General features: G+C 41.5%; 1 protein-coding gene across 1 annotated transcript; it reads right to left on the bottom strand.

Moving 5' to 3' along the window:
• Window positions 1-2,379: 2,379 nt before the first annotated feature.
• vopp1b (VOPP1 WW domain binding protein b) lies at window positions 2,380-19,732 on the bottom strand. Its single transcript, XM_068582301.1, has 5 exons — window positions 19,459-19,732; window positions 10,670-10,728; window positions 4,801-4,878; window positions 4,491-4,624; window positions 2,380-3,504 (listed from the first exon to the last, which is right to left on the bottom strand). Exons 1-5 carry the CDS (start codon window positions 19,507-19,509, stop codon window positions 3,299-3,301), a joined length of 528 nt encoding a protein of 175 aa, XP_068438402.1. The 5' UTR covers window positions 19,510-19,732; the 3' UTR covers window positions 2,380-3,298.
• Window positions 19,733-24,403: the final 4,671 nt, after the last annotated feature.

The following is a 24,403-nucleotide window of genomic DNA, read 5'->3' as shown; positions in this document are numbered from 1 at the left end:
ACCCTGGACAGCGACGCACCCACACAACAAACGGCTTGATAAATGATGATGCGTTAGTGTGGGATTACATTTCTTTACCTCGTGGGCTATTTGGGCTAATGCATATACAACTAGAACATTGCCCTCAGTAGACTTCTGATTGAAGCCACACTTTTTAACTCATAAACTGATAAATAGGGGAGCTATGAACAAAAATAACTGAGTTTGAGGAATATTTCAACAATCGAGAAAAAACACTGACTCGCTTTCTTGCAGAGAGTGAGGAACATCCATGTCAAGTGTGTTAAGTGCTCGTGCCCGGAATTTGTTTGTTTTGCTTGTTTTCCAAAGCAGAGGACGACCACAAGCCTTCTCTTTTCTCTCAAGTCTCTATCGACGTGTTGCATCTTTGTTGGTTTTATCCAAACTCAGAAATGTGAAAACAATCATTTGGGGTTTGAGGTGAAGTTGCTTATCTTGGGTGCAGAGTTTCCAACGTATTTCTGTCTGTGTACAAATTGGGAACAAGGTGGTAATTCGTGACCTTGTCTGTTTGTTTTAACTATGAAAGATGTTAGCTCAGCTAAGCTAAGACATTTCCGACCGAGCTCGAGCTCTCTGTAGTGCACAAATTAACTCTCATCCCACAATGTCAAAGTATCCCTTACTTTACAAACCTGACATGATGTAAAAATAAAAACTGTGAACTTATTAATCACATTTGCAGCTTCCATCTTATTTCCATTTTAGCTTATGACACAGGTTTTTCCTTCCTCAGTCTAGTTTTACTTCATCGTTCAGAGAGGTGTTTTTTTCAAATCAATATAAAAAAAGTGGATTGCAATCAAGGTTTGAGTCTCCCAAGCAGAAACTGTTATCACAGCTTTATTTTACTGTGAGAAATCCTTGATGTGTGTACTTTAGATTATATATTTTTTGCTGCAGGCGAACAAACATAAGGTAAAATCCAGCCAGGTCATGTGACCAAAGAAGTGCTGAAATGAGCGCAGAATCTGCTCTCGAGACACAATGCTACCGATACGCAGCACAGTCCGGGAGCAAAGAAGAATGACCGTATGCCAACTTCTCGCAACCCTTTCTCAACCCAAACATCTCTACACTTTTACACATTTAATGATATAAATATGTCCCTTGAATCAGGGACATATGCAAAAGGACCAAGATGGAGAATATGCTGATGGTGTGTGGTAATTCACTTTGAGTAGTATGATTTGATTCCTGGCTGATGGTACCAACCAACAATATGACACCTTCGGGTGCTGCTCTCCACCTAAATGGAGAGCACCTAAATGGCCTCCGTCACTAGCCTTACGGTTTGCATAAGACCTGCTGTCTGGGTCTGGGGTCTTGCAGAGGAGCTCTTTGTTGTTTCCTTGACACTTACAGAACCAGCAGAAAACTATTTTTTAACGTGAAAATAATTCTGAATGTGGATTCTTTTTTTTTTTTTTGAAGCAACAAAGCCAACGACTACTTTGTTCCAGTGTCTCGGTTTTGAGGATTTGTTGCTTTTCTTGTGGTATTTGACAGTTCATTGACTATCTGGGGTTTTATACGTCTTTATACGTTTAGACGTCTTGAACTCGCAACAACAAGAAAAAGAAAAAAACAACGTGACCTTTTCACTGAAGGACAAAAGAGACTCAAATTATTTAAACTGAAATTCTGTGCACGGTTTTTCCAAATTTTTTCAAGTTGGACAAATCACGGGATTTTAGGAAGTCCCATAGGTTTCATAGAACAGTCCTCCTACTTAAAACTCTCAGTGGACAGACGTAAGTGTCAAAATGTTGCTACGCCTCCATCACAGGCAGTAACATCGAAATACAACCACACGAGCACTAATACTGAAAGGAGCTACTGTTGGAGACCATTGGTCTGATACAGCTTTCACTCATTTATGAATTGATCCAAATTACTTAACAAAAGGAGCTTGTTTAGGCTATTTGGTGGAAAGATGGGGCTTAAGGCCTGCTCCCATCAGAAAGATGGTGTCTTTTACTCTTTGAATATTTGATTTAAGTTGTTGGTGAACCGCTGTAGCTAGTAAGCTACACACTAGCTAGCTCTAGTGGGTGCCAACAGCTGGCACTTTGTTTACTTTGTTTCATTCCATGAAAAGTGGGGAAATAAAGCTCTATAGTAGAGTTTATCCTATAGATCCACTCATGTCTCCGAAATCTAAGGTTGTCAAAAGCAAACCATTCTTCTTTAGTGGAAATGTTTCTACTCTAGCTGAGAGGAAATAAAAGGGTGCAACAATAAGTGTCATTTTTTGGGATGAAGCTACTGTATGTCAGTTTGCTGGCGATCAGTGGCGCACATTTGTGGGTCTGACGTTGAACTTAACGTTGAAACTTTGCATGAATTTGAATGTCCCATTTGAAGAAGTGACTCAGCATTTTACGACAGCGGCATTGGCCACTTTCCCATACAACGTGAATATGGAGAATACCATCTTGACCATTTGTTCAATAACTATTGTCCTTCATTTATTCACGTTTCTATAACTCCTTTGGTTCTGATGTTTTGTCTGATGTTTTGTGTGATTCCTCTTGTGGTGAAAAAGCCTTCATCGTCGCTAACAGGAGAATGAGCTGGTGACTGTTGGAGCAGCTCATTATGTTGTTACATAACAGGACTACACATACCGTAATAAAAAATGGATCAAGAACTCATCATTTAGTAAAGGGTCCATCTTGCAGTAAAATGCTGGGTGGAAAATAAGTCGGTGTCATTCTTTGAAAATGGATGGTTTGTACAGAGATGTATCTTTATAATAACGTGCATCATTTTTCAGCTGTTCCATTGAAAGTATTTTACCAAAACACTTTCGGTGAAGACAAACTGTATCCAGTATTTTAATACATGATGGGTTTCTGTTCACTGCTGTACAATTCTAGCTCTACCTTGATTGGAAACGTGGAGAACAAACAGGTGACAGCGGGTGAATCCAAAACCTGAACAGGTGCATCCTCATCTTTAAGTTCAACACCATCGCTGTACAGATAGATCCATATAAATCAAGAGCAAATGAAGCACTGCAGAGAAAGCATTGTGCGTGAGTGAACAAGTGTGTTTGTGTGTGTGTGCATCTAGATTCTGGTTACTGTGCCTTGTTTAGTCTTTTTCCACAGGACAAGAGATTGTGTGTGTTTTCCAAGTCTTACATCCACAAAAAGTTGAGGTGAAAACAATTGGTAGGTGTTCCTCTGCCTCATCTCCATCTGAACTTCCTCTCACTGCCCTCCTGTTTTCTCCACTTGTCAAGTTCCATGTTCTTAGTACCTTGCGGAAATTACTTCTTGTCGCTGTTTTGAAATATTTGTTCGTAGGACGGAGGCGGGTGGTTGCAGTAGGATGGAGGTGGAGGGTAGGGGCCCATCACCATATGGGTGGAGCCAGGCTGTGGCGGGTATGCTGGGTGTGTGATGGTAACCCCCGGGTCGCCAGCGGTCATCCCGTTGACCCCGAAGCCCTGCATACTCCCCGGCTGCTGGGAAACTGGAAAGAAAAGGAGAAAACAGCTAATAAAGTATCTACTCACTCTGTACACATGCGATTGTATTTCTGTCAGTCCTGACAGAGGGATCCTCCTCTGTTGCTGTCCAGAAGGATTCTTCTGTTTGTGTGTGATTCATCAGGATGTATGTGGCTCACAAAAAAACAAATGAAATGTCAATTAATGCAGATTTTTCAAATCTAATTGAACCTGATCTTAAATCCTTGGCTTAATTACAGGATTCATGTTTACAATCTAGTGGTTACCAGCAACCAAATATATTACTGTTATTATTTAGTTAAGTTAAACAGTTTTTCAGGTCACGGACTCAAAAGTCCGTGACCTGGTTTCCATCCACTACCGTTACACAAACGTTGGTTAGCTAATTCTCCATGAAACAACTGCAGGTGTGAGGACACAATGACACGACATCATTGAAAGAGCTCCAGTCCAGGTCATGTTCTCCTCATCATTCCACACAGATTGGATGTTTTTGTCTCTTCAGAAGAAGCTTGAGCGACAGTTAAGTTAAAAACTCCATGTATGATTCATTCACTAAATTGATTCCTATTGCACCAAGTTGCAATATTATATTGTTTTTCTGGAACTTCCAGTGTTTGCACTCAACTTTTCTATGTGCACAAATGTTTTTAATTCAAAAAGGACGGTAGTTCTGTGGCTGTTGGAGACAGCTCTATTGATTACAACTGTTACGTCAGACGGAGGTGGGACTGACGGGTAAGATGTCTGGAACTGGGTCTGGATCTGAATCAGGAGTTTCGAAATGAGCAGTCAAATATTGTGGGTCACTGCCAACAGTATTTGACTGCTTATTTAGAAACTCCTCACTATTTCGGCAATTCTTAGAAATGTCTTGAAAAGGTGCTCAATTCAAAAGTCTGAGCATATCTTTGAGCGCCGTGCAGACCGGCGGCCATGATGCTCTAAGACGGGTGTCACTTGTGTATCTGTCTGAATTCTGCTGTACCTGGGGAGGTGGCAGGGTGCCTGGTGAAGGAGACATTGAAGGCTTGCTCGTCTCTCAGAGGGGACGGGTACATCCTCCTGCGAACTAAGAAGCCGGCACCGCAGCAGAACAGCACTCCCATCATCAGCAGCACCCTGAGTGGAAAAACAGATGACATAGCAGACCAACATGATCACAACCAAGAAGAGGATGAAAGAAAATATTGGGCTTTAGCCTGGGTCTGAATTTACGGTAAATGATGAAATGGAAGTATTATCTGCAACACATCAGACAGACACAGTACACTCATCAGAAGAGGATACTCTCTCACCAGAAGTACCATAGTCTCTGGATGGACAGGGCTCTCACGCAGCAGCGAGTCCCACAGCAGTCCTCATAGGAGCGGCATCTACAACAACAAAGAAAGGCTACAGTCCAGCCTTAAAGTATACAAATATGCAAATGGATAGGACGAGATATATATATAGATATAGAACAGTTGGGCTTCCAAGAATAAAAATCAGATATGAATGAAATTACCCAGATGTTTTGCATCATGGGCCCAGACAGCAGGCTGGGCCCATGATGTCTCATGATGTCTCATATTTCCCTAAAGGAAGGAAAAGTAACTCTGGATTTGTACTACGAATGAATTGTGTTCATACTGAAAAGTTGATTCACCTAAAAAAATACATATTTGCTGAGCTCCAAACGTCTCTTTCTTGATGCCCCCATGCCCCTCGTGAAGATGTAATTCCACTATGTATCTGTGGTTTGTATTTCTTTCAAAAGGAGGTCCAGTAAAATACAATGTATGCCATATCTGTAATAAAAAATATATTCTCATCGACTAGTCAGGAATAAATTTAAAGAAATTGCAGTTGACCGGTAGTTTCTGTTGGTGAGCTATATAGCGTAAAACTTTACACTGAACAGAGGATAAAAAATGTCTTCCTCTTATGCTAAACATTTTATTGCTATGAAAAAAATTAAATGTTGCAATAACATTTGCAACATTTATTTTAGTCATGCTGCATATAGTCTGCATATAGGCAATTAAGAGAAAATCGCATTGCAAATATTCTATTTATTTTATATTCAAATTTACTATGTAAGCTTTTCTATTCACATTTCATGCTTATATTCCTTTTGTTCTCTTATTAAGCTCACTGTATTCACCAAACACAGATGTAAATTCCCTGTAAGTGAAAACATACCAGATTATGATGATGCTGTTCATCACGGTGTCTGTTCCGTAAACAAAGTTTAAACTTTAAAGAGTTTCATTCTAAATGACGAGCCAGCAGCCTGGGAGCTAAATATTCAGAACAGAGGCCAACTGGGAAACCTGCACTAACTCAGCTGAACCAATAACAAGGTGTGTGTGTGCGTGTGTGTGTGTGTGTGTGTGTGTGTGTGTGTGTGTGTGTGTGTGTGCGTGTGTGTGCATGTGTGTGTGTGTGTGATAGATGACTGTGGATAGCCAGCATGGCAGTGCATACCTCAGACTCCCAGTCCTGTCTAGCATTTCAACACTAGATCAGGGACGAGCAACCGTAGTCCCCGGAGGCTCCGGGGTCTGCAGTACTAAAACAACTAGAGTCTTTTCACTGCACCACATTGATACCAAACCCCGCCAAACCCCACTCTGCCTGTTTGCAAAAATGGTGGAAAATATTTTTTGTACAGGAGGCCTGGCGAAGAATTTAGAATAAATGTGCAACAGTCAGATTCTTTGGGCCCCCACGAGATCCTCATCTCCAAATTAAACCAATGTTTTTCTAAAGATTATAAGACAGTAAGTAACAACTAGAAAGGTGTTCTCAGAGTGTGCGATCAGTCAAGAGTAGGGAGTGAGGACTGAGGAGTCAATTTGAGAGGTCAAAGCAGATCCAAAGTGTTCTCAAACAAACAACAGGAAAATGGGCTCCAAACAAGGTACTAATTGTGGTTTGCATTGTTTAATTAGGCAACCCCTTCAAATTAAGAAAAACATTTTACAACGTGGCTTCAAACACAACTATTTGAACAAGTTAAACATAGTGGAGCTGTTGAAAAAAATTGTTATACTGAGAGAAATGTGAATATTTAAAATGTCAGTCTCTGAGCTTTAGATGCATTGATTCCAGCTGTAAATAGTAGTAGTAATAATAGTTCAGTTACCTGGTTCAAATATGTTCATTCATTCTTGTGTATTCCAATTGGAAGTAAAAGATTTGTCTCTGAAAACACCGGCTTCTGCTGAAGCAGACAGCAACACCACTGCTGCAATGTGATTGAAGGACCGTTTCTCTTCCCTTTGTGTCTTTATGGAGGAGCCAAAACTATCTTTGTATATTGTGTTTAGCAAGCCCTGACGGCCGCCAGGGCTTGCTAAACCTTCACTGCTGGCTCTCCCACCCACAACCTCACTATTACCTTCAACAACTCGGTGTTGGCCCCAACCCTGACTGCCAAGAACCTCGGTGTGACTCTCGACAGTCAACTCTCGACTGCCAACATTACCACAACAGCGGGTTCCTGCAGGTAGATGCTGTACGACATCAGAAGAATACGTCCCCTTCTCATTTAGAAGGTGGCACAGGTTCTCGTCCAGGCTCTGATCATCTCACATCTGGACTACAGTAAACTCCATGATCCTCTACATGCACAAATGGCAAGTCTCCATGCCATTCGCCCTCTACAGCCCATCCAGAATGCAGCAGCTAGACTGGTCTTTAACCTCCCGAAATTCACGCACACTACTCCGCTCCTCCGCGCCCTTCAGTATTTAACGGTGGCCGCCTACATCCGCTTCAAAACATTGGTACTGGCATACTGTTCTACAAACAGATCGGGTCCGATCTACAATCAGGGCACGGTAAAACCGTAAAAATACAAAAAATACTTTGCAGCTCGTTCACTCCTCAGCTTCTGCCAATCGGCTCGTAGCTTCGTCACTGCGAGCTTAACACTCAACAAAATCGTGACTGTTTGCTGTCCCGGCTCCTCAATAAAAACACATCTTTTTCAAGAACACCGTGAATAAGGAAAGTAGCACACTTTAGCAGAACTTAAATGTCTCTTACTGATAGCACTTTGTAGTTTGACTTTATTGTAGAAATTGTACTTTGCTGATTCTTGTTGTTCTGAGTTTGTACTCACGGTTGAATGCACTTATTGTAAGTCGCTTTGGATAAAAGCGTCAGCTAAATAAAATGTATTGTAATGTACTGTAAAAAAACAACAACAGGGCAGCTGATTGTAATCCAAGATGGCAACGACGAAACCGAGGCTTCATAACAGCCCACAAATGGGTGACGTCACCATGACTACGTCTACTTCATACACAGTGTGTGGGTCCACCACTGTCTCCACATGAAAAATGCATTTATTTTGATGCACACGCAGTGTGACAATGATGATTTAGATGTATCAGTACCTTTAGACATTAGAGCTGTGAGCTGCATGGGATGGGATTTCCAAAGCTATTGGTGACTGGAGTTTTAAACTCCGGGCCGAGTGGTTTTAGGAAGTTTGTTTTACTGATTCAGACAGATGATGGGCTTCTCCCACACTTCCACCTCTAATCCATTTAGCTTTCTTTCCTGCTCTTGGCCACTCAGAGAAGAGAGATCACCAAAGCTATTGTTGACTGGAGCGTTTAATGAAAAACAACTCTGAGGAAAATCCTCCTTTCTCCTTCACTGTGATTCAGTGGCGGTCCGTGGTGTTGACCATTAGGCCAGCTGTGATTGCAGCAAAAAAAAAAGTGTCACAGACCAACACACTCATACAGTCAGCCACTCGGCTCCACCACAAGCATACGGAGCGAGGGGACTGACCACTCCACATGACGAGAAAAAAAAAGAAGCAGACTCTGTGAGCGAGGTGCGAGGTGCACGTCCCGCGCGCCGCGCCTCACTTTTATTGCACAACAGGGTTTCAGAGACCAAGGACTCACGCGTGTGGACTCCTTAATCTGTGTTTCAAGACGACATCACTGTAGACCCCTAACGTCCTTTACATGGGCCGATCCCCGCACTGACGACGCAACACGGCACTAAGGACAGAGCTCACTGGTGGACAGTCGCGTTGGGAGCAGAAGGCGGAGAGAGAAGTCATACCAAGCACATATTCCACAACACTGGCAAGCGGCTAGGTCCGGGCATGGGCGCTCCTAAGCACGCGAGCAGAGCCGGTGTGCCACCTTCGGCCCGAGCCTTACCAAGCCGACCTCGAGCCGGTCGTGGCAAAGTAGAACTTAGGAAATGCACCGGACAGCACTGCAGGGGGAGAGCACGACCTGTCAGGTCAACAAAAATGCATGTTGTCCAAATCTATCACCAACACCGCCACACTGACCCTGCACAGTACGGACAGGACATTGCAGCACAGCGGCAGCAACCTCTTCCACAGTCCCAAGTAGAGTCCGCGGGTAGAAGCACTAGCACCCCCAGGTGCAGTAGTAACAACAGCGCTGTGGCTAGTTTCTGATTAAATACGACTGCAAATGTAAAAAAAAAAAAAACAGTAACATAATCAGCATTTCGCTCATGAACCTCTGTGGAAAAGAGGGCATCAGTAAGTCCTGAGATTCTAGCTTCTAGGTTTTGACAGACCCCCCCTCCCCTCACTCAGAGTGAGTACGCCAGAACCAGCTAACAGGCCGTGTTTAACCGGCGGAGAGAGCGCAAAGAAGGAAGAAAGAGAGACATAGAGAAAGACAGAGGTGAGATGTGATTGATCAAAGAACGTTAAGGAGCGCGCGTGCAAGCGACCTGGCGACAGAGACAGAAAGCAAGGTGGAAAGCTTTATGTTTTTCTCAATGAGAAAACAATCTAAAAGTGAAAAATAATTATTATACTTGTGTATGAAATAAATATAACTTTTTATGATTAAAAAAATATATTTTTTATTTGTATTATAAAATACCTTTAACCTTTTTAACTTTGTGATTCTGTTTAGGCCAGCAGAGAAGGCCTTGCTGGCCACTGCAGTAATTTTTCCTTTCAGCTTTAACCACACCTTTTCCAAATGGCAATGCACGTGATGGCGTCTATCGTAGAAGCATACTGTATGTCTATTTTGATAATGACACAGAGATGAAACACTCTACTTCAGTATGAGTAACTGCCTTGATTTCAGTCTCACTACAGCGTTTCAGACGTAGGCTTTTAAGTGTTGTGTCATCAGGTAGGCCGACTAGGACGGGGGGGTCCCGGGAGCTGACCGACCCGCGCGTGTATTGAACGTGGCACACACACACACACACACGATGCATTGAGTGCAGAGGCAACGCATCGTGTATTGACTAGGCTGGTCTGACAGTAACTCCCCCTTTTTTCCCCCAGTCCGCCCAGTCAGGGTTAATTTTCAGGTTGTCTGCAGACATCCAGAGATATCAGTCAGACAGGCAGAGATCTGTGCTGCTACCTGTGTTTTAGATTGGGGAAACAAGAGGATCAGTGTCATCAGCATAACTATCGTAGGAAAATCCCTGCGAGCGAATGACAGAGCCAAGAGAGTTGGTGTACAGAGAGAAGAGGAGAGGACCAAGTAACCATAGTGACCGTATTTGGAATGTGGAGGAGTGACGTAGCATCCTTTGTGTGTGTGCCGTATATGTCTTTGGTAGCAGCAGCGACCTGTCAATCACAGTAAGCCCGCCCCTAAAGCGTCTGTTTGACTCTAAATGGACCATATTTTACTGAATGAACATCATGGTGTACTTGAAACTAGAGATTGAGACCATAAAATCATGTTTACAATGCTTCAAGAAAGAAGTAGAGAATATAGATTTCTATACAACCGCAGGAGTCGCCTCTTGATGCTCAGTAAAGAGTTGAAAGAAAGTTTAAAGAAATGTGTCTTTGGTGAACATTACCAAAACCCATGACTCACTTTTTAGAGAAATAGATTGAGACATTTTTAGCACTTTTTTCTCTGGTGTCTTTTAAAAAATTGCATTATATGTTAACCAAAGTTCAATGAAGGAGAATTGCTTGAAGAGTACTGATGTTATTTTTTACTAACAAACTTCTCGTAACAGAACTAGATTGCAAAGACCTGCGTCATTTTACAAGTCTGATAGGCAGATCAAAGGGTGGTGGCATTCAAAAGCCCAAATGTGCAAATTGTCAAATCTCTTTCTAGTGGCCGTAAATCATAGTGATTCAAAGTTGTTGTTTTTGTAGGAGTGGAACGTTGTGGTACTTACATGAAGTAGATGGGGTATCTGCCTTCAAAATACCAGCAGTACTTTTTGGCTTCCACACACTGAAAAAGAGAAATGGATTAAATTAGTTCAGGAAAAAATGTCATTTGTCTAACTTGATAAAAAAAACTACTAAAAATACACAATGACATGCACACTCAGCGAGTATCCTTTGTGTGTGTGTGTGTGTGTGTGTGTGTGTGTGTGTGTGTGTGTGTGTGTGTATGTGTGTGTGTGTGTGTGTGTGTGTGAACAGGCTTTCATTGAGAATGCACAGAGAGTTGACGGCGGCCCATTAATTAACCGTCTTTGAAATGATCCCTGTGAAATGCAGCCCTTCAGTGCATTTTCAGTGTTATCGTCTCTGCGCCCGGCAAGGCAGTTGGAAAGAATGGGCTGAGGGGCGTTGTGAAAAGAACGAGAGGGAATGGTGAGAGGTAGGAGACAAAGGGAGCCGAGAGGAGAGCCTGCGAAGTAAAAGGACTCATCCAGCAGGGACACGCCTTGCCTCAGGGTGGTGGGCCACATGAAACTGATATGACATCACTCATGTTACATTGTAATGCACGAAACTCTATTGAGTCCTGGTTGTGATAAAAAAAATTAAAAAGTACTTTGTAATTAAAAAAATAAAAGTAGCAAAGTAAAGTGGGAGCAGCTTTCAAGAGCATATTTTTTATATTTAATCTGCAGGTGAAACATCCTCTCACTCAGTTAAAGCAAGAGTCTGCAATATGATCGGAGGAGACACACTTTATCAAAGCGATGTGTCTGTAAATACTGGTGCTCTGTGATAACGTTTTTTAAAGTCCTATCAGATTCATAAAACATGCCAATAAGGAGGGTATGGTTATTTTAAACTTCTGAACTAAATTTACAGAACAATTACTGCATTGCAATGGCGGGCCGTCAGGGCCTTCTAAACCTTTTCTGAAGGCCTAAACAGAATCACAAAGTTGTAACTATTTTAGAATTAAAACAAAAATATACATACATATTTTTTATAATAAAAAGTTAAAGCTTTTTTATATTGTAATTGTTTTTCACAAATACACTGCATGTATTATAATTATTTGTCTCTATTAGGTTATTCTCTCATTGCGCAGCTGCCTTCATCTGTTCCTCTGCTCCTTCTGGCTTCTTGGGACCTGTCGAACAGCATTTTTTATCCAATCACAGACACCTGTCTTCCTCTATGTAAGAGAAGCCCGTTGAAGAGCCTTCGTGAAACCCTATGCATGACCATTAACGTGCTGTGATCGGCGCGGTCTACTGTCTACTAGCTGGCTGAACTCATTAGGAAGGAAGGAGTACGTTGTTGAAACAATTACATTTTTATAGTTTTGCCGCGGGGGCGTTCGCGCTAGTGGATGAAGTGGCTCTGTGGGTCGCGCCCATTGTTCAATTGCAGAGTTTCCTCTTCTTTTTTTTTCGCGTCATACTGGTGGAGCGGCTCCGCGGGTCGGGTGTGACACTATTGTCCCCAGTCTGTTATCATCCAGCTCCTGAGACGGTGTAAATGTAAAACAAGTTGCTGTCTAAAGCTCAAATGCATTACTCTAAGAAGACTGAAAAATGCACAAAAACAAGCTGCAGTATTGACAGCAGCGGAATGGGGCCCAAAAGGACAAAGATGTCCAAGCTCATCGTCGACACTGTTGCAGTGCAGCATGCCGGCTTGAGCTTTTGATGGTACCCAACATGTCAACACAATAGATTATTTGTCATGCCACTGGTGGAGGATGGGGGCCATATTGTGACATTACAGCTGAGGGGCCGAGAGAACGACAGCAGTGGGAGATTTGAACAAATTACAGCCCCATTAGAGAAAGCATCCCACTCCCTCCAACAGGCACAATGCACAGCCAGTCTATATCTCCAGGCTATGTCCTATTACCACCGTGGTTGCTGGTGGGAAATGTTATCTTCACTTGATCTTCAGTTGAACTGTCATCTGAGGGACAGTTATTGTGTCTCTCAACTGATCTTCATTATATATATTTTTAAAACACATAGAAGCTGATTGATGGCCATGTTGACACCAAGGATCAGTCATCTTAAAATACATCATCTCAGGGTGTCCGTTACCCAATGACACAATACATACAACAGCTGTGGGTATATTTGAGTCTGGACCAAATTGGTCCAGACTCAAATATGAAAGCTGTATCCTCTGGGAACATATACATGATTTACATGATTTACCTTCTGGGATCGTCAGTACAAATCTAATTCAGCATTCTACTATGTCAGACACCTTGGCGCGGGAGAGGTGGTCATATCAGAAAATTATATTCATCTTCTTGGGACGAGGAGTATAATGTAATGCTTTACATCAGCCAGAACTGTTAACTAAGCACAAGTGCCAGAGGCTTCATGCGAGTACCATCCATCTATCTAGCTGGCTTCCTCTCTGCATCAATATGTACAATCTCCGGGATGCAATTGAAAGGGTCAGCATTTCGTCTCAACAGCTGGGTCCATAAAATCTAAATTAAAGACTAACCAGCAGCAGGGCAAGAATACGGAAAAGTCAACCAAACCGCCGCAGCTCTACTTCTTCGCTGTGTCATGTTGGATTGAAGATAATTGCTAATGTTTTTTTTTACCTTTTTTTTTACCTCCTCAGTGCTACTGAAACACAATGCTCTGGTATCAACTCTTCTGATCCCCCTCCTAAGCCCCCTCACAATCTAATAGCTTCTCAACTCACACTATTCTGGCCGACACCAGCCTTTATATTACTCACTTAACGATGACCTCTGGCTGGCTGGATGAGTGGAGGCGAGGATAAATGAGGGCTAAGTCATTGGCATACCGCGTACAGTACAGTACATGCAGAAAGAACAAACCAGCAATGCTCACATAATATATTCAAATGACAAAAGTTTTACTTTTTACAATAATTGACTTAGTTGCCATCCATCAACACTAACTTGGACCTAATTGTTGTGCTGTTCCCAACACTGTGCCAGCAGTGGTCATCATCCAGCTCTGTTCATTGTCCTTCTCTAATTAGAGCTCTGTGTAAGTGCTGACAGCGGAGGAAAAATGTCCCTCTGTATTCTTGTGGGACATGAATGACCGTTACGCAACTGGAGGATGTGTTTTCCTGCTATAAAAGCAGCTCAGATGGGTTTGGGCTAAAGGGCATTTGAGAGGAGTGGGGGGCAATGGTTGGACAATGCACATGCAAGCTTTACAAGTAGGAGTGTGTATGCATGGCGATCGAGGCTGTACTTTGCCTTTGAGGTTGCAGGATGCCGTAGGTGTAGATGGAGAAAGGAGAAGGGCCATTAAAGAGGCTTGCCGCTAAAAGGTCAGACATTACCAAACACGACTCTCTGCTCCAGTGTGGGGTCTTCAGAATTAGAATAGCTGCCATCACTTACTAATTATTTTAGCTTGCAGTGTGCTACAACACTTGTGATCAGTTTTCTTTTCTCAATGCATTTCCTGGGCAGTTTAGTCTCTCGTTACGATCTAAATTGTGATGTGATCTGCCAGGAATTAACCGTAAATCTTTGTGATTCTGCAATAACAAGCCCTTTGCAGACTTGGAATGATCAAAAAGATATTGGCATTAAAATGGTCAAAAGAGAATTTGATATATGGATACAATTGCGTCAATATCAACCGTAAAAAAACTTGATTTAATTTATTTGGTTTCATGTCTTCCACTTTAACTGTTTCACTCATTTCCTCCTCTTCTCCCATATGCCATCCTTCCTGCCTTATCGATTTCAACTGACCCCACAGATGCCATTAGCTGGCGGCATCACACTAACAAGCATCATTTGAGTGTCAGTGTGCATTTTGGCCTCAAGTGGAGACTGTGAGGAAGCCAAAATAAAATCTGTTCAGTCAACTCTACTGGTCTGCTTGTATGTATTAGGCAGATCAGGATTGCAGGTCTTGTTCCTGTTATGCAGGTAAATTCTGTATTTTTTAATTTTACTACTGCTAGACGTGCAGGAAGCAGCTGTTATTGCCACCAGTAGAGCTACGAGTGAGAACAGACAACAACAGATGTGTTAGGTGACCGTGGCGCAGCAGCGGTCGTCCTTCAATCAGGGGATTGGTGGTTTGATCCCCGGCCCTGCGTCAATGTGTCCTAGAGCAAGACACTTAACTCGAAAATTGCACCTGTAGCTGTGACTATGTATGAAAGTTAGATAGTCCTGATGTATGTAAAGTGTCTTTGAGTATTCAGAAAAGTGCTATATAAAATCCAACAATTATTGATCAAATTTATTAAACCTAATTGTTTACAGGATATTCATCCTTTGTTTGTTTATAATGCATTTAATACTTATTTTCAGGGCTTGTACAAAGGCAATAAAGTAGTGCATGAACATACGATATGAGTTTACAAATAATTAACAATCCCTGCTCAGCATTGTATAGCTTGGTTTATGGCTTTTTGCCAGTTACACATACTGTCCGTCGGCATATCTCTGGGTTACAATCTTCTTGATTCTTCAGTTCATTTAGCAGTGTTTCCCCTACCATTATAATAGGGGGGCGGGGCGCCCCCGTGAAAAAACACCCCGCCCCCTGTAATTTTCTCTAAAGCGCCAGATCACAAAATGTCATTTACGGTTCTCTTTCCTGTAGAACAGATTTACACCTTTTATCTGTTATTGAACAAACTAAACGGCCGTATTTTATTGATCGGATCTACACACAGCTTGTCATTTATGTCTCTACGTGATTGCAATTTAAAAAGAAATTGGTCTGATGGAGAAACCTGGTTTACTTGAAAGTTATTGTAATTTCCTTTATTCTGTCACTATAAAAGCACAGAGGGAGTCACAAAATGATGTTATTTACACAAAAAGTTTGAGAACCACTGCTTTAAGGGTCGGTGTCGTCGCAGCCGCTACCCCCCCTCTTCCTCTGGAGAATAGTTTTTTCTTTTCTCCAGCCATTAATAATACCTGCTTATCTTTGGAGGGCCATGTGACATGAATTTAAAACATGCCACATTAAAATTAAATCACCATAAAAGGAAACAAAAAGGTATATTACAGTTTGGTTTATCGCAGCAAAGATTTGCCATTGTGGAAAACAAATTGCTGCCGGTGCAGAGGAGCTTTTCCTATTGGGAAATGCAGACGCGTCATCCATGCCCAAATGAAACCAACCTTGGTCATACAGCGTGATAATGCTATTATAGGGCACAGAAACAATATCTTTGTAAACTGGGAAAAGAACTGTTTATTACCTGGATGGCTGCACACCACAAGCCCGCTCTAGCAGGAGGAAGGATACGGTGACCTGAACGTGTCTAATCAAGATCACAGCTTCTCTTCGCTGCTAGAAAACAGGATTTGCAGAGAGGAAACATGAGGGAGAAGGAATTATAATAGTGTTTAGTTGATTCAACTGCCTCCTGCATCAACTGGATGTTTCTTACTGGAGATGAGGGGTTTTCAAAGTGCTCAGTGCTTATGTCTTACTCCTCTTTGTGAGATAATCATGCTCTAACTATAAGGGGTCACTGTTACATCACAGCAAGGGTTCGAGCCCCGATCCCAGGCGCTTCTTCTGTGTGGAGTTTGCACGTTCTTTGTTTGGCAACATGGGTTCCCTTCGTTCAAAGACATGCAGCTCAAGTTAATTGGAGACTCTAAAATGCCTGTTGGTGTGAATGTCGGCATAAATGGTTATTGGGTGCTGCCCAGACTTCCCCCTGATCTTGCCTCATTTAATACACGTCAGTGTGTAAAAATGATGCCATAAAACAAAGGGATTCAGGAGTAATCAGTGATTACACTTAATATAGCCAAAGATGGCTATTACGATCTTTTACCAGGTCATCATTGTAAATGAGAATTGGTTCTCAACTGATTTTATCTGGTTAAATAAACGTCAAATAAATTTTAAAAAACACCCCCACTGGGTCAGTCCAGCAGATGAACATGGCAAAAAAGCTATTTTTATATATTTTGCATTATACGCATCTAACAACATGGTTATTATCAACAGTACTACTTAGGGCGACTGTGGCTCAGTGGTGAGCAGGATCGGCTTTCAATCAGAGGATCGGCAGTTCGATCCCCGGTGGCGCTAGCCCATGTCGATGTGTCCTTGAGCAAGACACTTAACCCTAAAATTGCTCCCGTGGCTGCACCTGCGGTGTATGAATAGTTGACTATACTGATGTGGCACCTTGCATGGTGGCTCCTCCCATCAATGTGTGAATGGGTATGAATGATGTCATGTAGTGTTAAAGCACTTTGAGTGGTCGGAAGACTAGAAAAGTGCTATACAAGTACAGGTCCATTTACCATTACATTATTCCCATCATTCAAGTTTTGTTTGTCTTCTAGAGGAGTTAACTGCTTCAAAAGACACCTAGGTAAAGTACTAAAGCTGAGCTGTGTTTGTTTCCTTCTCTAAACAGTTTTCTGTAAGTCCTAATGTTAAGGCCCTAATGTGCTAGGTGGCTATAACGAATATAGTATTGTTATATTTCCACTTGCACATGCGTTGATCGTCTTAAATCAGCATCATCATCAAGCAACTAATTTGTTCAAGCATTAAAGGCTAACATTTAGTGGTGCCAAAATATTTTTCCATGGTATATGGCTGTTTTGAGCCTCCTCAGTGAAGCTGTCCAGAGTTACCATGGAGCCCACACCATAACTGCTAACTGCACTTCCTGAAGAAATGTTATCTAATTTTTGGAAAGACAAAAAAGCAATTTCAGCAGGAAGCAGACAGACTATTCTACAATAGGTGTTTGAAGATGTCAAAAAGCAAACGAGGCTGGGAAAGAAACTACTCTACAAAGAGCTTACATCTTTGATGAAACCAAAATTTGACACAACTTTTAAATCTTATAACATTTTACTAATCCTATACAAAACACACATGTACCGGGAGTCAGTTTATGCTCACAGAGAGTCAGGGACTGGATCCACATCTTTCAATTCGGCCACTCCAAGTTGACAATTCTGTCTGATATCACAAGAGATCTGTGACGTGTGTGCAGTTCTCAGCCAGAATGAACAGTAAAAATAATCTGCCGAGGGCTCGTACTATCAGCGCCAATGCAGCAATGCCATCTGTGCAACACTGTCTCATGGCGGTTTGTGAGATAGCCACAAAATGCTGTGTATCGATCATCATTAGGCTTAAAATAACTGCCAACAGTTAGGTTTGGGTGACAAAACAAATGCTAGGTTTAGGCAATAAAATCATGGAGTTAGGTTTAGAAAAACTGTCACAAGGGAGGTTTTGAAAGTCCATCTTGTGGTTGAAATCCCTGTTTCTTTGGACCCATCCAACAATCATAAACTGTCGACCTGTGTGACAGAAGGTGACACTGGTGACGAACACAACATTTTTCAGGTCGCCCCACTGGGATTTAGATTTCATTCAATAATATCTGTTAAATGCATGTTATTACATGTCCAAACGTGACAAAAAAAGACAGCGCATGAGTGCGGACAGACTGTGATTCAAAACTAAACCGGCCTCACTTTCACTGAGACATTTGAGGCCACAGTGTTGTCTTCCAGTATCTAGTTGTGGTCTCCAAGGCTCCTCCACAAGACATAAGTGTTTTGCGCTTTCGCTGGACAAAGCCGACAAAAGAAGAAACAAAACATCAACGGCCTCAATCCAAATGTAGAAGTTGCCACATATCAAAGTGAACCAGCACAGGGTCCAAGGGTTTGCGTCCCTCTTCGCCGCCTGCGAGGATTCAAAATGGATGTACTCACAAAATCTGCTGAATGAAATAAAATAATAATGATGAGTATTAATAATACACGAACAGACATGAATGTCAGCAGCACTGGACTGGCAGTAAGAGTAAGGGTTGTGACCATGTCACGCTACCTCCAGACAGGTCCAAAAAATATGTAACGAGAGCTCATTGTCGTCCCCTCTTTCATGTTTAAATGTTGTTGTTTTTTTAAATAAAAAAAATCCCCAATGATGTCCCGAACATGCACAAGAGCAAAAATGTTTCTCATGTGGAGACGTCAGAGTGCATTGTGGTAAACGGTTAAGAAAAAAAGGAACACATGAATGGCACTAAATTGGACTCACAAAAAGTAGAAATGCATCAAGATATGGAAAATCGGTGACAACACACACAAATCACATTATGAGAAATTAGTCATTCATTTGGCATCTTGTACAATTAGATTGCTCCAGTGAGTGTTTGTCCTCCAGGCCCAGTAACCCAGTGAGTAGTCCCAGGTCTGGGCACAAGGACAAAGGATGACAGAATCCCAGGTAGTGTACTTGGTGATCTGACAGAGCCCCTCACTGTGGTCACAAGAGGACTGTGGTCTCTACTGTATTTCCAGCGTGTAAATGAAGGCGCCAGCATCACCCCTTTCTAGAAGTAGTTCTGCTTTACATCACAAACGTGCTATCAAAATAAAGTTCAGATTTCATATGTATATATTTATATTTATTAAGTGTTTTTTAATGGGTCTTGCGCATGCCGAAGTTACCACACAATGTCAGTCATTTTGTGAAGATCCCAATTTGTCCTCTACGATGAGAGTAATTTCGGCATGAAGTGAAGGGCTGTTAAATGATGATACTTTTGAAACGGATTTGGCGAACAACGCTCTAAAAACAATACAAGGCGGCACGGCATCGGCGCTACATCAAAGGCAGCCTGCTAGCCGCCGATAAGCCTCACCAACAGCACCGACTTATTGTCTCTGCATGTTAACGCGCTCAAAGGGCGGCGCTATGGTCTGCCGAAGCGATGAAGAAATACCGTCGTTTTCACGAGAAAAACAATGGCAGGCACTACTCACCTCTAGAAAGAGCCAGAATGTCAGCGCTAAACCGGCCAGTGGGTTCCTCATATCTCCGCCGGTGCGAGAGTGAAAGCCCGAGCTCCGCTTGCGGAGAAGAGAAAGACGTAGAGGAGAGGCTCCTTTATCACAATGTCGGTTTCATCCTGCCACTGGTGATGGTACCCAGAGAGTTGATGCAGCCGGCGCGGAGCTGAGCACTTCGGGTGCCGGGAAGGATGAAGGCAACCTGGGTGTCGGTCGGTCGGACGGTCCACAGATGGAGATTAATGGCATGCTGGGACCTGCATTAGCCTGATGTTGTCTTATTCCACGCCCCTTTACAAGCCCTCCTCTACCCAACAAACACACACACACACGCACGCACACACACACACACACACACACACACACACACACACACACACACACACACACACACACACACACGTACACACTTGCCTGCATCATTTCAAGTGTTGATGTTATATATATATAATATATATATATATATATATATATATAATATATATATATATATTATATATATATTATATATATAACATCAACACTTAGATATGTAATATTTATATATATATATATAATAAATATATATATATATATATATATATGTATATATATATATATATATATATATATATATATATATATATATATATATATATATATATATATATATATATATATATATATATATATATATATATATTTCCACCTGCTGAGGGTTCGACACACTGTTGCCAAAAGACTTTGTCTCCAAATGGAGTTCACCATTCATTTTGTGCTTTCTCTCATGTTCCATGTCTTCGGTGAAAAAGGTCTATTGTATGGCCTACTTGGAAAAATACCCATACACTTAACATTATTTTGGTTGGTGTTTTTTTTTTGTTTTTTTTAAACATTTGGCTTCTCCAATTTGCAATGAGACTGGCTATTGTAACACTCCAAGGTAGGTATAGTTTGCTAGATGAATATGCTGAACTCTGGGCTAGTATCAACTTTGGGCAAGAAGTCAAGAATCGGCAAGTCGCACCTGCGCAAGTGTAACCCACAGTTAAAGTGATTGACTCTAGTGCTAGAGTGATTGACATTTGATAACACCTAAAACAAAGTTAGACTGACGGAAGAGATTAGATGAGTAAAGAAGACGGAAACCATGAGTGTGAATACAGATCGCATAAAGTAGTATAAATATTTGGTCAGCCTAATTAATACTTTAGGTATTGTGAGTGAATTTAACATGTTCTGTGAAGCATAGAATATAAGAGGGTCCAGCATTGTCAGAGGGAGGTCTGGTTGGTGATGGAGATGGCCGGTGTTGGACCAGCCCAACCCTGGCATACAGTGCACCCCTGCATCCATATTTTAATCTTGGGAGAATTAAATATACTCTTATTTTTTTTATAAAAGTGCCACGTCGCTTAAGCAAACATCCCATTCACAAGGTTGAATTTCTTCCGCGTCTCGCAAACAAAACCGGTCGTCTTATGATTTCCTTTGGAAAGTTTCTAAAAACAAAAACAAAAAAAGCTGAATAGACATCCCAACTCTCGATGAAAAACTGTAGACCTTTAATACAATGGTTAAAACAATAGTAATAGCTGGAAATGTTTTTATATTTAACAAAGAAAGCCTTAAATTCAAACTCCCTCTTAACCAATCTTGTTAATATGTATATAAATCAGGATATTATTCACTACATATTTGAATTTCTTAACAGTATCTGTGTTCTCGATACATACTGTACTAGCAGGAAGGCCCATGCCTCCTTTCCCAGTCAGTAAATAATTGAGCTAAATTGACCCTTTATTTTTTCAAGTGTGTTTAACTGAGCAGCATGCTGTTCTAACCACTGACTCCTCCGATCACCATATACATCAAGGGTGGGCAAACTAATCTTAATCTGTCACGCAGACTATTATGTCTGACACGCCAAGTATTATAATTATTCCAATTTTAAAAAAATAATATATATATATATATATATATATATATATATATATATATATATATTCCTTTTGTAAAAAATATATTAATAATATTAGGCCTGGCGCTATGGGCGGGCCTGGCGGTCATACTGACAAACTAGTGGCGCATTGTCATGGGGATCCATATATTTTTTGGACACTGACACTGTAGAAGGAAAAATGTTTTAGAGAATCATGTTGTCACGGCCATATACATATATATAAGAGAGTGTTTTATCCACAGGAGTTAATATTAAATCGAATGAGCAGTTGTACGTCTCATATAAACAGCAGCACCAGCAACGGCTGCGACAACACTTCAGCTCACAGTTTCGTAATGTTCCTCTGTGCACAGTGTATATTTTGGTACAAGTACTTTCAGAACATTCCACAAGAAAAAGCATGATGTTGTTTCTAGAGAAGTCAGAAGAACATGACGCAGCCATATCTCAAACTGTTATGTGTAGTTCCTCTGGTGAAGAGTTCATCAGGGAAAGGCGTTTCGAAAGTATTGGTCCAAAGGGAGGCTTCGAGGGGGAAACCAGCGTATGGGCCACAGGCCAGCATAACATCATACGCAGACACTATTATCTGGGAACTGATTGGTGGACTTGGTCAATAACAAATGACGAGAACTATGTAATATGAGGAGGAAGGTGGGGCCTTTGATTGCTCATGAAATCATGTTTATTACCATATGTTTTGGGGTTTACTAGTTAGTTGGTTTAGACAGATAAGAGGAGGTGCTCGTTGTCTGATAGATCGGGACCAACCCAAGTTTATTTGTAAACCTGTTGGTGTCATGAATAAAGATGATGTGGAGTAAGAAACCTTCATTCAATCTCTGCCGTGGTCTGTGCAACATGGAATTACTAAGTGCTAACTGATCCAGGGTTTTTGGTGGTATCTCAAGTCAGGTACAAACTACAGGACTTCTGCTGTTTGAGCATCGGGACATTTTTACCTGCAAGAGACACTATTTTTAACCACAACACAAAAACTGTCCACCATCCAAATGGACCCTGTTGTTCCATTGACACTTCCGATGTGTCAAATCCTGGATGTAGAGATGCAGGACACAGGACGTCCACCCAGGAAAACTTTGTCACGTCACTCGGTAGTCATGTGACGTAGCTTCTGTAGAGCCACTGAGCATAGTCAGTGGCTCTACAGAAGCTATGTCACAACTTTTGGCTTTTTTGTTGGGACTCAACCACTCCCTTTTCCTTAACCTAAATGGTTTTGTTGCCTAAAACTAACGCCCTTTGAAGACAAACGTGTGGAAACTGCCTCACCGTACGTGCCACGTCCAAAAACTGTAACGAGAGGAAAACTTAGAGCGCCACAGCACACAGCTTTAGGCTATGATGGAAAATTGTGCTGATTCTATGCAGCTATCGTACTCTCCTGCAGCGACTCATTATCTGGCAGAGACATTGTATTGGGTTAGAATCAGCAGTAGCGCTAATAGGAAAAATGTTCTAGGGAGCAGACAGACACACAGTCACTGATTCCTCAGCACTTCAGTCTCATCTGCTCCATTTCCAGCCGTACCCCCAGACAAATGAACCGTAATGTAGTAATTACTGGGTATCAGAGGATGTAAACACTCTAGTACCTGTAGCACAGATTTAGCACAAGTCAGAAACATTAATCGGTGAACTTAGTGTGAAATGCATTAAAGAGAAGCCAAATGGAGGACAAGGAATACGAGAAAAAAAAGCAATCAAACATAAAACGAACTACAGCAATAAACCAGTAGCTGAAAGAGATTATACTCTTTATGCAGAATTAAACTGAACAGGTATCTCTGTAAACTCCATTTCTGTATGAAAGTGATTTATGACGCTGGTATGGAAGGAGACAGCAGCAGCAGCAGGCTGATGGATGAATGTGACCTTGGAGATGATTTGGGCTTTTCGTCATAACCTTCACGTGAAATGTTTGATTAATGTCTTTCGGTCTCAGGGAATGCAGTTATTTGTTGCCGTGTGAATGACGCACAGGAAACATAAATAAAACCAGCTAACTTGTTTTTTATTTTTTGTTATTACAGGTTTTGCAAGTTCGACTTGAGTTTGATTCTAAGAAGAAGAAGAGTGATGAAAACAACAACGCTCAAACAATGTAATAAAAAATAACTCAAAAGAAAATACGTTTTCCCTATTTGAGACAGTCCTTCCTCAGTCATGAAGCATCACACACAGAGTAATGATGGTGATGCTGCTGCTGTTCTGGGTCGGTCAGGACAAGCGAGAAGAGGTGGTATGATAGGCTGATAAAATACACTTATTAGACCAATGGTTCCATCCTGTTGGGCTGGCAACACCTAACAAAAAACAGTAGGGTCCCTTGCCACATTTCGGACTAGATATTAAAATATCTGTTTGAGGCCCAACAGATGTAAAAGGATCAATTTCTTAGATGAGAGAAGATGAATAGAGATGTGCCCGTAGAACTTGGTTTTTCTTCTCTCCTCTCCGTATATTTCATGTCACGACTCCTCAGATTTATCTTGTGACCTTTTGGAAGGACCCTAGGTTGGGAACCACGGAATTAAATGATAAGATTGAAGACAAAGTAATTCAACTTTAACAGTATATGCTGCTAATCAGTAAAGCTTTTGATACTTAAACTACATTTAGCTGATAAAACATTTGTACTTTTATTCAGATAGGATTATAAATGTACTTTCTGAAATCACTTTTATACTTTCTGATTGATGATCTTACTGAAGTAAAAGATCTAAAGACTTCTTCCATCAATTGGCAGAAAAATAAATAAATTGTGTCTATTTACAGACATCGTGAAGGTGAAGAACACATGTGAAATGCTCCTGTTGCTTAAAAGCTTCAATATTTTGTTTGTGATAGAATAAGAGTTCCAAACGGGTCTCCCTGAAAGGCGGAGGTTTTTTTTACCTATAGTCCAGCCCCTCTCCCCCAAAATTGTGACTGTGAACCATAATTGTTGAGGGT

The sequence above is a fragment of the Clinocottus analis genome, unplaced genomic scaffold, assembly GCF_023055335.1.
Source record: "Clinocottus analis isolate CAN_PGR_092001 unplaced genomic scaffold, fCliAna1.0.p SCAF_18, whole genome shotgun sequence".
Taxonomy (NCBI): Eukaryota; Metazoa; Chordata; class Actinopteri; order Perciformes; family Cottidae; genus Clinocottus; species Clinocottus analis.
The sequence above is the reverse complement of the archived record's forward strand: the minus strand, read 5'-3'. Positions and strand labels throughout refer to the sequence as shown.

Excerpts from the sequence above, each read along its gene's own strand:
- vopp1b (XM_068582301.1), bottom strand. The coding sequence starts at position 19,509 with ATGAGGAACCCACTGGCCGGTTTAGCGCTGACATTCTGGCTCTTTCTA. Across the intron at positions 4,625-4,800 it reads CAGAGACTATGGTACTTCTG|GGTGCTGCTGATGATGGGAG; the intron begins GTGAGAGAGTAT and ends TTTTCCACTCAG. Across the intron at positions 3,505-4,490 it reads GCACCCTGCCACCTCCCCAG|TTTCCCAGCAGCCGGGGAGT; the intron begins GTACAGCAGAAT and ends TTTTCTTTCCAG.